This window comes from Heterocephalus glaber, unplaced genomic scaffold (genome assembly GCF_053883595.1).
Source record: "Heterocephalus glaber isolate CG9 unplaced genomic scaffold, H.glaber_assembly_v1.0 deba00001586, whole genome shotgun sequence".
In the NCBI taxonomy this organism is placed as follows: Eukaryota; Metazoa; Chordata; class Mammalia; order Rodentia; family Bathyergidae; genus Heterocephalus; species Heterocephalus glaber.
In genome coordinates, this window is record NW_028258364.1 from 1,335,568 (window position 1) to 1,350,392 (window position 14,825).

Below are 14,825 nucleotides of genomic sequence, written 5' to 3' on the forward strand. Positions count from 1 at the left end.
AAAGAGATTGTTATCCAATAGTAAGTAAAAGATGTCAGATAAATTAAGTAAAAATCATTATTATTCTCTTTAGAAGATAAAACTTCAAAAAGTGAAGTAATGAAATGATTCAATTATCCACTGTGAGCTGGGATTCTTTTCATTTTAATACTGTTTCCAAGATGGGTATTTTTTAAAACTTTCAGTAATTAATTCATAGTAAGTATACAATTTTTTTAATAAAGTGACATTTCATATGAACTGTTGCATTGATTATGATCAAGATTAAATAGTCCCAATGTTAAGCATATGTATAACTGACATTTTAAAAAAGTTATTTTCTTCTGGACATGTCATATGCCAAGTTTGCACTGGTACCAGAAATAATATCTCGAATTGCCCAAATGTCTACATGATTAATAAGTTAAATGCACCAGCAAATATTTAATGACTAAATGTTTTTATTTTAGGTAACAGAATACTATGTAGGGTGTAAATATAAACATTTATTTTAGTACCATGTGAAGCATTGTTTAAGGAAAGCAAAGAAACCTGGGCACCAGATAAGAGGCACTGTTTTTGTATGATACAGTTGTTGCATTCGATAATATTTCATGGATAAGTAACCTAGAATATTTTGCCATGAACCACAATGGAAGCTCCAAACTGATGGCTTTTTTATTCTTTCATAGAACAAATCAGCAACCTGACATGATATCAGAGTTTTGAGTGCCCACTCATCAAGGCTGAGAAAGCTCCAACGGACTAGGGTCTCTGCTGATTCTGAGAAGTCAAAGTTAAATGAATGCATCATTTCTAACTCAACTACTAAGAGATACAGGATGATTATAATTATTCCTTGTATCCAGGATACCTCACAAGACTGAGGCAACACCAAAATGATGAAATATCGTTTTTAAAAAAGCAATCAATACTGGCCATTTATTATCTCAAGTTGTATTTGTGAATGTCAGGTTTTGCTTACAGATGCTGCTGTATATCTGACTTCACTGATTCTTAGTGATGTTCCTTTTCATATGTTGCTCTAGCTATGTCCAGGAATGAGATGGAGGGTATGGAAAGTGCTCTCTTCTTTTACCGGGACTGACTTAGCTCAACATACTCTAGAACTGTACTAGTTTAGTTCTAGAGTAAAATAAAATGCTAACACCAAGTCTGGGAGAGATTTATGTACATTTATTATAAATTTTTGATAAAAATGTGATTTGCATTCTTGAATATTCATAAGTATTCTATTTATCTACATACAAATAAACCTCAATATTAATGGTAAAACTTTAGCATTTTTTTTGAAACAGGCTCTTGCTTTGTAGCTCACACTTGCCTGGAACTCACATTCCTCCAGCTTCAGCATTCCATTTGATGGGATTTCCCGTGTGCAATACCATGCCCAGGTCAAACCTTAGGGTTTTAAAGAGGAACATTTCTGCCTTACCTACCTACCTCCATATATTTCCAACTCAAAATGAGTTTGCATAAGAAACATTTAGATTTGTAAAGAAAATGATTATTTTTAGTATCTATACTTCCCTTCCAGCTTTGGGAGAGTAGCAGCCCATGAAATCTAATACATAAACTAAGGCTCTAAGACCCTCTGTGATCCATGTTCACACTCAGCCAATTCCATGGCTGCAATAGATCAGAAGAGCTTTGTGCAAAGAAATGCACTTACATGACAAGCACTGCATAAATGTGATTCTCTTCAGGCAGACAGACACACATACTCACAGAGATCAGAAGAAATATATTTCTTGAAAGTATCATTTTAACTACCCTGTGGAATCCCAAGAAAAAAATCATCAACAAATACATTTATGTTCTTCTATGTAGTCGACAAGAAGCAACAGAAAAATAAAAATAAAAATATAAAACAGTGATTATGAATTAAGAAATTCAAGATACACAAATATCTTAAATACTAAAAGAAAAATATAGCAATCATAAAAAATATCTAAACCTATGCACATTATTGAATGCCTCATAAAAGTATTTACCTATGACTGCATGGGTGTCAAGTTTGGCTTTTTCCGGAGTAAGTACCTGAGCTAAAATATTTCATGGCAGCAAAGAGGAAAAACTACTTTTTCAAATGTGTACCTGCATTCTAATTTGTCTGTATACTTATCCATGACTATTTATGTTTCCGATTTGTCAATCAAGGCTAAAAACATTTTCCTTTGTTACTACCAAACAATTCTAAAGTGAGAGCATACAAATACTAATATACCTGCAAGTATTTATAATTATCTTGTGGATAAAATGTTACAGCATATAGATAGTCTTCTGAGGACTTGCTTTGGCTTCAGTCCTTTGAAGAGGATGGTGCTTCTACAGTAGCCCTCTACCCTTCTAAGGATTTCCCTGTCCATAAACCACAGCAGGGGGGTAAGACCCAACATTTTTCCTTGGTCAATTTACTCGGAAGCAGCATGGTGATTAATCCCATGGTCCTAAGGGTAGTTTCTCAGCAGTCCAAGAATTTTGACTCTCACTGAGATTACTCAAGATTGAATGTGCCCTCCTTTACTCACCCTCAACACATAATCAGGGCATGAGGCACCCCATCTAGAGAGGACAGCATCCAAAGGAATAAGGAGAGTACACTGAAATTATAAACACTACCATATTTTACAGCTGTCCTTTTATATTAAACAATATCAAGCATACTATCATGATAAACTGAGGACACTTTGTTCTAAAAATAAATTGTTGAAACAAATAACAGTGCAAAATAGGAAAAAAATTTATTTTTATAAAATACAGTCTCTAATTTCAGATACAAAATACTACATATAACCATACTTATATATCTTCTAAACTATAATTTCAGGATTTATATTTTTAAAAGTTATCTCTGGTGAATTTCAAATTTAGAATTTTTATAGGATTTAAATATATCTATATTGAATATTTTCTTTTTGAAACTGAAGCTGGACATCACTATAATCTAAAATGAGATTCATAAGGTCAAAGAACTGTGTCTTTAGATAACTTTTCTCCTTAACCTGTCATAACCAAATATCCTTAAAACTGCACTTCCTCTCTTTTCAACAAGTTCCAATTAGAATGGTTCATGACTTGTGTTTCATTTTAACTTTTTCTGGCTTTTGGATTCCTCTAGGTCAGAAGAGGTGAACCTATGTCATGCATGCTGGCAGTGGGCTGTTTGTATCTAAAAGGTTCACAATTATCGCTCTAGATTATTTTGACAGAACTATAAGATCGCATCGTGTTGTCTCCCCAGAGAAGCCGTTTGTTGTATGCTGCTGTCAAGTATTTTAACTGAAAGCTAAAGGAAGAAATTACCCTCTTGCTTCCATTTTCCTTAAGCATAAATGATAATTTCAATCATAACCATTGCCAAATGTTTATTTTTTATACTGGATTCCTAATTAAGTGGGATGATTGATGATTGAGGATAATTCAAAAGTGTTTCAGAATCACTAACTGCCAGGGTTCTGTAAAACATTTTTTACAAAATGGAATATTAACACTCTGAGGACACGATTACACTCATACAACATCTACTGTATGCTTTTATGGAATGTGAGAGTAAAGGGTATGTTCGTCATAACTAATGTGGTAATGCTACTCTATCGTCCTGTCACTCTCAGTCAGCAAATATGGAGAACCTACTCTGCTTCTGTTTCTAGCCCTGTGTATTTGTATATTGTTAATTTCTGAAGAGAACCAGTATAAACTCAAGAGTGACACCTTGATGAATATTTAAATGTACAGTTATTTTTGTACAGATCTTACAAAAGTATTTTAGACCATGAATATCTGCATGGGAATGAGTAAATTAATGATTTCTGAGAATTCTCTAAAATGAAGAATATTTTAATAGATGCTTTAATTCTTAAATATCTCTATTTGAAACTCATTTGTTGTATGGAACTATTGAATAAGAGAAACTCTTGCTCTGTTTCATAAAATAACAAGTACTTATCATGCTACATGCTTGAGACTGTGAAAATGTTTACTTTTACTCTTACTTGTAAAGAAATAATTGGATATCTTAACTTCCATTTAAGTTAGTAATAACCAGCTTCAATAATCAGTATTTGAAAGTGTGCATACACATACACACACACAGATACATACACATACAAAAAGTAACAATAAAATAAGAAGGCCTAATGGGGACGTATGTCAATAAACTTCATTACAGTGAGACAGACAAGAGAGCCCTGACTCCTTTATCCGGTTTTATAAGACAGAACACAAGTAGTATTTTGCAAGACTATAGACTTTTTTTCCATTTGTACTATTTCTTGGTAAAAGTAAGATTCTCTCTCTCTCTCTCTCTCTCTCTCCATGTGCATTTATAGACACCAATAGTAAGCAAATATGAACTAGAGATCAGTAAGTTACTTTTGGCTATTTCTGTTATGTTGATCAGGTGAGAAAAAGCTGGGATTCATCTTAGGAGCCCTTGTGTATGGTTTAAGTCCTTTACAGCTACCATTAGCTGTCAGCTACACCATGGATATTGTCCATATGCACTTTGAGGTAGTCATTCCTTGTAAACTTCTTATGGCAAAACTGGCACTCTGCCAGTGGACGATTGGGATTATGAGTCATCTTGTGTCGGATCAGCATTTTCTTCAGGCTAAAAGCCAAGTCACAAACCTAGAAAAGATCCAAAGATACTAACCATATTACACTGAAAACCCTGAAGATATACCAACTTATCATTTATATAATATACATTATTAAAAGTTCTGCTGTCATGTTTGTATTAATAGGTCTAAGAAAAATGATTGATCTTGGAATAAATGAAATTTAACATCCATATGAATGGGTAAAGGAATTAATTAAATTTCCAAGTTACTTTTTGTATTTAATTGTACCCTTTACACCCTTTACACCCTCCCTTCCCTGAAGCATCTCTAGAGAAGCAGCTTCTTACAAATACCTTCCACAGGATTGATGAAGTGCACAATGAATGGTAAACCTCTTAAGTGAAAGACTTCGTGGTCTAGATGGCATTTCTCTCTATGGAATAAATGACCTAAGACATTCTCACCAGTGATCCCTTCACATTAATCCCATTTGTGATGCTGATGGCTAATGTTGCTTCAGGCACAGTAGGGGGACACTTATTACCCACTATTCCATTTTTTGTTTCTTATTATATGCTTCGTTTAACTAAGGAATGTAACAAGTTTACTTCATATAAGCTCTGCCGCACTGCCACTTGGCTCAACATACAACCTGATAATTAAAAACATTAAGTTAGCACAGAACATGTAAGGCATAATTACTTAAGTTATAAAAAGAAATGAAATTCAAAGCTCGATGTTATTCACAAAAATTTTATTTACATAAAAATCTTCAAAAGCACATCCATTCTAAAATAAGGCACATTTAACTAAAGTGAAAACAACATGAAAAGCATAATGAATATAATGAGAATGGAATTGCTTGTAAAAATACTGTAAAGAAAGCTGGAATCCTGAATGAGGTGAGGCTTGCGAAAATAGTACAGCAAATAAAAATTGTGCATTCCTTTTGGAGGAAGAAGGACTTGCATTCACAGCAACAAGAAACTTGAGCATGAAGTTCTAATTGGATAAGAAGGGGCACTAATCCAATAATAATATATTTCAGCTTACACGTAAGTAGCAGCATAGTGTGGCAGAAAGAATATAAGCTTTTGAGTCAGATCACTTTCTAAGGAAGCTTGTCTTACATCCCAATGTAAAACTGAGACATGCCATCCTCTCTAGATACCTTTTTCTCTGCTCAAATTTGGTTTTTACAGAACACTTGTCACTTCTGACCCACAGCATAGTTAATTTATTTACTTTATTGTTTCTTGTGTCTCTACTCACTGGAGTTTCAGCTCCATGAGGGAAGAGATCTCTGTTGCATTTTACTGACACATATATTCTACTAAGTTATTTGCTGAAGATCCAACTTGGGTTTGAATTCTGACTATCTCTTCCTAAGGGAGGTAAAATTAACAAATTACCCTTTTAACCTCACTTCCCTCACCTGTAAAATGACAATAATGGTCTCACAGAAATGTAAGAAAAAAATAATTAAGGCAAACTGGTGAGATTGCAAACTTAATAAATGTTAGTGAATAATTTTTCCCTTCCATCTTTTCCAGCAAAAAGTATCATCAGCAGATTGGAAAGAATAAACTGATGTTAATAATAAAGAGTCAAAAGCTACCATGGGTGTGATTTTGAAAGAAAGATGCTATTCTAAAGAATGGCAGTGCCCTAGAGTGTCCAAGTATTTTGCAAGCAAATAGGATAAATAATTTCCCAGAGTAAACATAAATTAGCCAATTATTCTCAGGAAATGACATATTTCTTTTGGAGTAGGTCATAAGTATAAGCTTGGTAATTATAATTAGGGACAGAGTATATACCTTTCAAGTCATGGTACAGAGCTGAGCTGCTTTAAAATCAAGGAAAAACTACTAAAACATGATGACTATAAAATATATAAATTTTGATAACTGATATAAAAGTGTTAACTATCCTTATTAAAAGAGAAGACTTTGAAACTAGGGAAAAAAGCAAGATGAAAACATAGAGTGTACTTAAGATATACATTTCCAAAAAGTAACACACACACAATTTAAAAAGTGGGGGTTAGAATGTGGATATAAGTGTATAAAATGATACTCACAGGGCATAACTGGTATTGATTCATGCTTCCTCAAAAACAACCTGAATAGACAGAGACAGCATCCCGCAAAGAACCAGGAGTACCACTTATATGAACATCTATGAAAGATTTATATATAGGATGCTTCCACAGAATTATTTATAAAGTTGAAATGCTACAAATTACTTACTTGGCCAAAGTTAACACATACACTCCTTTCTATATAACCAGGTGAAGAAATACTTTTCACCTCTTAAAAAGATCATACTTTGAAAAATGTTTAAAGGCAAGAAGAAATGTAAATGGAAGAAAACAATAACAAGATTACTGCAATTTAGTCTACAATACTGAAATACAGAGGATAAAGATATTGCAGAAATAAATATGTGAGGAAATGTCAACAGATAAATATTACTTGACATCAGCTGGGAAACTGTAGATTGTTTTGTTTGTCTTCATTTGTTTCTATATTTCTTCATTTTTCTGGTGTTAAAAAGCAAATTTTCTATAACCCAAAACCTCATAGATCAACTATTCTTTTAAAGAGACATTAGTACTATTATCCCCATTTTACAGAAAGAAATGGAGATATTGAAGGTCACTCAAATTTTCCAAATCACAAATGAATTCCAAGATTTAAACCCAGACAGTCTGGGCTCAGATTCCACACCACCTCCAAAGGGTTAATTGTTAGTAAAAACTTTCACTGCAAGCAGACATGTGAGCTCATCTTACTTTTCCCATTTGTCTGGCTAACACTATTTGAAAAACTAAAAATGACTGTGAAAGTATAAGGAAAGTTCTTAGTTCAGCTCACCAGTGTGGTGTGGTGGGGGATATGATGTGTGAGTCCATTTACACAATCACCAAGGGAAATTACAGCAAGAGCAAGCTGGAGATGATGGAAAGGAAGCTGAGCAAGATGCTGAAACCACTGATAATGGTTGTGAATTAAGAAAGCCCTAGAAGCTCTGCACAGGGGATGAGATGGGAACAATCCAACAGATTGTTGAATGTAAGCCAGAATGGGGGATTAAATATCAGTACAGTACAGTACAGTACAGTACCTCATGTCACAGATGAGCTGACTACCTAGAAATTAAAAGTTTTTTGTTCATGATCATAAGTGTAGTCATTAAAGGACTCCAAATGATGATCTGGATAAATCAGCCACATGCAAAGACATTCACAGTTATTTTAAAAATAGGGGAGAGCAAGAAAGAATTCAAGTGTCAAAACAGGGATGTTTCTTTTTCTTTCTTTCCATTTGAAATTCTTAGACAACTCTCTCCCTTACTGACTTAGCATAGAATGCTAAGTCAGAATGGAAAAACCTTTATTTTTACTATTATACTAGTCTAGAGATTAAAAAAAATTGTTTTAAAGTATAAGTGAAACAAGATATTTAACAGAAAATACCTTGATATATGGGAATTAGAATTTTATGCAAGTATCTTTAGTTAACAAATACTACATACAATGTGTCTATCATTTCAGTTAGGAATACAATGACAAAACATACTGTTTTGCTCTGTGAAGTCTCAAGTGTAGGGAGAGGTATTTGCAATGTCATTAAATTTGTGCTAAGAGAGGCACAGTGGCAAGTGCAACAAAAGACAACACAATTTTGAAACTTGAAACGCAAGGACTTGATAGACATTTCTTCAGGAAAGACATAAAATGGACAAGAAGCACAGGGGAAAATGGTCAATACCATTAGTCTTTACGGGAATACAACTCAAAATCACAATGAGATACACACCCCCAAAGAGATAGTTATAATTAATCAAACAAACAAATGGAAAAAAAATGTTGGCAAGGATGTGCAGAAACTGAAAGTCTCACATATTGTCAGTGGAAAAATAAAATGGTTCAGCTCCTGTGGAAAACAGTATGGATGGAGGTTCCTCAAAAATTAACACACAGAATCTGCATGTGATTCAGCAATTCCATTCCAAGGTATATGCCCCTAAGAACGGAAAACAGGTACTCACTCAAATTCTTGTATACCCATGTTTATTATAGCACTGTTCTAATACTTAAGAAGTAGAAACCACCCAAGTGTCTATGGATGGATGAATGGATAAACAAATTGTTCTATACAAATACAATGGAATATCATCCAGCTATAATGAAGAATTACTGTAACTGCTACAATAAAGATTAAACTGGAGTGCAATAAACTAAATAAAATAAGCCAATCACAAAGGTCATATATTGTATAATTTGTTCATATGAAATATCCAGAATAGGCAAATCTATACAAATTAAAGTAGATTGGTGGTTACAAGGGTCCAGGGGAATGGAGATTAACTGTTTAATGAGTGTGAAGTTTCATTGTGGTGCAACAAAAACATTTTCAAACCAAAAAAATGTGGAGGTTGTGTAACACTGTCAGTGTACTAAATGACTCTTCATTTTTAAATGATTCATTTTGTTATATAAATTTCACCAAAAAAAATCACCTTGGCAGGGTACTCTGGATGGAGAACACAGACACAGGAAATCGTATATAATAAGAAAGGGTGAGGGTCTGAGCTATGCACTAACAGGATGAAAACGGAGACGAAGTAATGGTTCTTTAGAAGGGAGAGATTAGAAGTCAAGTGAATATATTAAGAATGAGAATGCTATGAGGACAAGATTTTGAAAGAATGACAGCCAGGATGCATTTCCGGGAAGCTTATGAGGCACTTAGAAATATGAATCTTTACTATTGTACCAGTCTGGGCTACAAATGATGACTGGAGAGTTTTGAATTCACAGAAGTAAATGAGACAGTGGTAGATAGGAAAAAAAAATCATGCTTGTTATATAATAGCTTAAAAATATCACAATTGGATTTAAGGAATATTAAACAAAAATATTCCTCATAAATAAAAGAAGTACTAAGTGATGGTATAAAGATGTCCATATACTGTTATACTTAAGTTAAGGCCCATACATACATACACTTAAGTTAAGGCCCATATTGGTTATTTGTGTAGAGATGCAATTAAGTCCTTTAAATACCTTTTGTCTTTATAAAAAAAAAATGCTTACAAAAAACAGCACTGAATTAAACTAATTGAAATTATTAAGCTGAGACTGTAGTCCAGATGAGAATGTGCTCTATACTGTGGGTCTTTCTTACAAGGTGCACTGTTGATAAAGGTATTTTTATGAGCAGGCCCACTGAGGATGCATTGCTGCCTTAGCCTTGCCACTGAAGTTTCACAGAAGAACCAGGAAAATATCTTGTGTCCATGAGCTTCCTTTCACAGGGACTGTTTAACCTACATTTTCTCCACTGGGACACGTTCATGATATGTCTTTGACTATCTCTCAACAGGACAGAGAGTCTGTACTCTGCTGTTTCACACATTACAACTTTAATGTTCCTTCTTACATTGAGCTACACTACAATTCTTGTTGATATTCATCTGTCATAAGTAAGTATCCTTGTGCTTTCCCAAACACCTGTGTCAATTTTCTGACAACTGTCAACCTCTCCTAAAAGACACCACTGGTTGAGAATTTCTCCTAAATTAATCAAAGCTCAGATTAAATTTACTGAGAACAGTAGTACTTTTTATTTAAAAAAATAATGTAAACATTAATATCGAATAATTCCATTTCTTTTCAAATGTCACGAGCAGAAAATCTCAACAGCATTATTTAACATAAAAAAATTTATATGTATTTTAGAAATCCACTGTTTGTATTCAACAAAGTGAATGATAGCTGTGACGAACCAAATCTTTGGTTTAACTCTCATTAAACTGTCAAAGATTTGGGCAGACACAAGAAAGCTGTCTCAAATCATGTGAATTTACACCTTGGAAGAACAACTTGATGGCTTTAAAATGGTGCCAGCATGCTTACAAAAATCAGAGTTTATTTGCAGTCAGTAAACTGTGATGAATAAAACAACTACAAACTGATTAGATGGATTATGCAATCAAAAGCTATAAACAGTGGAACATAGACTGGATATGCTACAAACCAAGTACATGCATGGTTGTGTGAGTGTGCACAAGTATGCCTGAGCAGGCACACACACACACACACACACACACACACACACACACACACTCTCCCCTGTTACTGCAAGACACTAAGGAAAGAAAAAGAAAAGAGAATTCAAACTCACATCACACTGGAAAGGCTTTTCTCCAGTGTGAGTCCTCTTGTGCTCATCCAGGCCCCGCTTCTGGCTGAAGGCTTTGCTGCACTCTGAGCATTTGTAGGGCTTCTCCTGCAGTCAATGAGAAGAGACCGATGACAGTGGATGAGTGAATGCAGAGCCCTCCTAATTAAGGTGGATGTCAGGCTGGAGGGTGTTTTATCCAGGTCTGTGGGATGCCACAGCAAAATCACAAGGGTAACATGAGCTATTTTAAATTTTCAGGGGAAGTAGAAATCATTAACATTTGGACTCTGAAAACTAGCTGAAAGTTGTTCACAATGGCAACATAGAATTTCACAACATATCCTTTTCTTTTTTTTTGGTACAGGGGATCGAACTCTGGACCTTGTGCTTGCGAGGCAGGCAGCAGAACTACTGAGGTAAATCCCGGGGCCTTCACTACATGTCTTTATGGGCATCATACTTTATAAAGCTGGTCTTTGGGTGATTGCTCTAATCTAACTACTTACCCTAAGCTGTCAGTCATTTCTGGCCTCAGAATACTATAAAAATACTGGGCTACTGAAGGCATCCTGAACCAAGAAACCTGAGGATTCCTCATCTAAGTAGTGCTAATTGTTTACAATCTCAGAAAAGGTCCCTAGAAATTAAAATTTCAGAATTAAATTTTCAACAAAGTTTGGGGTAAGTTTTAAAAAGCTACAGCATATCTTTGATTTATGTATTTCATGTCCTATGACTGAAGACGTTTCCGTGGAAAGATTTTTTTTTTTTAAAATCAAAATTACTTTTGCTTTTGTTTTACTGTTTTTCAGACTCTTAAGAAAAAGATACCTCTGAAAAGGAAGAGAAACAGTGTCCAAATTCCTTAGTCATCTTTGCTACTGGGAATTCAACATACCACCATCATTCTGGCCTGTACTGAACTGTGAAATAAATTGACTAACACTGTTCTGTTCAAATGGTTGACAAGTTACTACTTAGTGCAATCAGTAAAAATATTTGTATACATTCAAAGAAACTTATAACAAGTTTTCTCATATACATCTTTAAAAATACTGCTATAAATACATTTTTTAGATTGAGGTAGTGTATTTTAATTTCCTAACATACATTTATATTTTCTCCTAAGTATTCACTTTTTTCAGACCTAAAGAGCAGTATATAAGTAACAAGTCATATGTGTGCCCACTAGCTGGCTGAAGAACTCCAGCAGGCCAGAACAGGGCACCTAGGCATCCTCTTGCCTCCCTCATCAACACCGTCCCATCTCTGCAGGGACAACCATTCTTCTGAATATGTAACTTATCAATCTCTTGCCTTTTTCTATTCTTTCACCACATATGTATGATGTATCCTAAGCGAGATTCAGTATTATTTTGCCTTTTAAAAGTATAGAAAAAGCATCATACTGTATTTTTTGTGTTCTTTTGAATCATCACTTTTGGTCAGCATTATGAGGTTCTAGTCCTCCCATTAATTTGGGGAAACATGCACTCCTGCTCACTCAGTTTTAATGCTGTATGGTATTATATTCAGTGGATGTACCACAGTGGGAATACCAGTGATGGACATTTAAGTTTCTCCCAATTTTTCCTCTTACAAATAACATTGCTGTCAATCATCTTGTACATGCACAGGTGAACACAGTGGAGGGCAATTTTCTAAGGGATGAAACAGAGAGTTGCATGTCTAACATTTCTAAGCAAGGTCAAATAACTCTGTTTAAAGTTAATAGACCACTGTAAACTCCAATATCCATTCTTACAATTCTATCATTTGATCTTACAAACTACAGGGGCTCCACAATTTACCCTGGAGCTATGTCTCAACAAACTCACCAGTTTCCTAAGTCAAAAAATGCATCTAACATACCTAAGGTATCAAAGATCAGAGTTCCACAACACAATTGTAGAGTGACACTGTGGAGCGTCAGCTGTTTACCCTCATGATCATGTTGCTGGCTCTGTTCTCCTGAGAGCTGCAGCTCACTGCTGCTGTGCCACACCAAGAGAAGATCCTACCCTGTGCATTGTTATCCTAAAAAAGATCAAAATCCAAACTTTGAAGTGTAGTTTCTATTGAGTGAACCACTGTAATGTTGAACCATCATAACTTAGGGGCTGTTTTATTTTCTTGGAAAATAGGATCGGATCTTTCATCACTTAGAAGTAATCTTTTTATCTGTAATAATCCTTTTTTATTTAAAAATTCATGTGGTTGTAACACATCTATAAAAGCTTTATAAGTTTAGTATTTGCTGATATAGCCATATTTTTCTTTCAGTTTATACCCTATGTAAAAGAAGTGGCTCCTATAAACAGCATACAACTATGTTTTTTTAAATCTAGATTTTTGTGACCCAAAGATCGTTTTAAGAAGACAAGTTTTGTCTCCCTACATTGGTGATCACTGCTACATTACTATCTATCCCTCACATTTATTTTGGGCACTTATTTGTGCAAAATAAACTTATTTTATGTCTTTTCCCAAATATATTCTTTCATGTTTTCAATTCATCATTTCCCTCCTGTACTATTTTAGAAATTATGAATTCTCTCCTGAGTTATATTATAATTTATATATATATTATAAATTTTATTTATTATATATATTATATATATTTATATATTATAAAAATTATAAATATTATAATTTCTCTCCTGAGTTATTATTCTTAAAAGTTTTTATTATGCTTGTTTAACACTATCTAGAGTCTGTGTTTCCTTTCCTTCTGAAAAATGCATATACTATATACCCTACCCTACATGATAGAGCATAGCATTATTTTATTTACCCTGTATCTTTGTTTTTAATGTAGACCTTAGCTCAGGCTGCTAGAACAAAATAATATACTATAGACTGGGTGGCTTCTTATCAGTAGAAATTTATTTCTTGAGTTTCTGAAGGCTGAAAATCCAAGATCGGCTTGCCAGGGTAGTCAAGTTCTGGTGAGGAAAGTTTGGGAGAGGGTGCAGACTGCTTCTTCTTGCATGGTGGTAGGAAAGAAGTCTGGACTCCTCGGTGCCTTATAAGCCACTGGCCTCATTTATAGGGCTCCAATGTTCATGAACTCATCACATCTTACTTTTTTACTCATGTTATATTCAGTTATATGAGAACATCTTAGGTATTTATATAATACCATTTACATTGGTGATTAGGACTTCAAAATATGAATTTGGGGAAAATACAGACATTCAGTCTATTATAATGTTCAATATGGAATCGTTACTATTTTACATAATTAGTGTGGTTTAGCTTTACACAGATTTAACAATTTCTTTACTTTTCATATTTTCTTATATACAAAATCCCAAGGATCTGTTGGTGGTAAACTATTTTTATTTGATTAAACATGACTGTGTTGGGGCCGGGGATTTAGCTCAGTGGTTTTGCCGCTTGCTGCGCAAGTGCAAGGACCTGAGTTCGATCCCCGGTACCAAAAAAAAAAAATGACTGTGTTTTTCATTTGCTGTTGAAAGAAATCTACAAATCGATTTAGATAGGAACAAGCTCGTTCTATTTTTTTGTCTTTGAACTCCTCTTTACCATTTCTATGTCTTTGTTTGGCACTTTATATAATTTCACTAGAATCAGGTGATCGATTATTTTTTCAGTTGGTAATAACTTGCCATTTAATAGGACCATTTGCACTTTTCATTTTTGCCATCCTATTTTTAATTTCTAGAAGTTTTATCTGCTTCTCTTCCAGTTCTATTTCCTTTTTGATACAATCTTACCTTTTTACTCATGTTATATATGACTATTTAAAAACATTCTAGGCATTTATATAATTTTCTTTATCTGATAAATCATTATCTTAAGTTTTAGGGACGTCTAGTTCTGTTATTTGTGGTTTCTTCTGTCTCCTGCTCATAGCTCTTATTTCCTTGTGTGATCCTGGAGTTTGAAATTGTGAGCTCATGTTTGGTGGTCTTTATCTGTTCAAACTCTGTGACCCCTGGGTTGAGGCTAAGTCCCTCCAGACTGCATTTGTGTTTGCTTCTGTCAGGCATGCTGGGATGCTATCAATCAAAAACCATCTTAAATTTATTTCTTACCTTGG

At 34.2% G+C, this 14,825-nt stretch overlaps 1 protein-coding gene across 4 annotated transcripts in view; it reads right to left on the reverse strand.

The window, feature by feature from the left end:
• Positions 1 to 422: 422 nt before the first annotated feature.
• Positions 423 to 14,825, reverse strand: part of Prdm5 (PR/SET domain 5) — a 198,036-nt gene continuing 183,633 nt past the window's right edge. For all 4 annotated transcript variants that reach the window (XM_021236440.2, XM_087193244.1, XM_013075911.3 and 1 more), the window contains 2 exons: positions 10,760 to 10,864; positions 423 to 4,632 (listed from right to left, as the gene is read on the reverse strand). In XM_021236440.2, the coding sequence (XP_021092099.1) occupies positions 4,468 to 4,632; positions 10,760 to 10,864 (270 nt within the window). In that variant the 3' untranslated portion in view covers positions 423 to 4,467. The remainder of the gene's footprint in view (positions 4,633 to 10,759; positions 10,865 to 14,825) is intronic.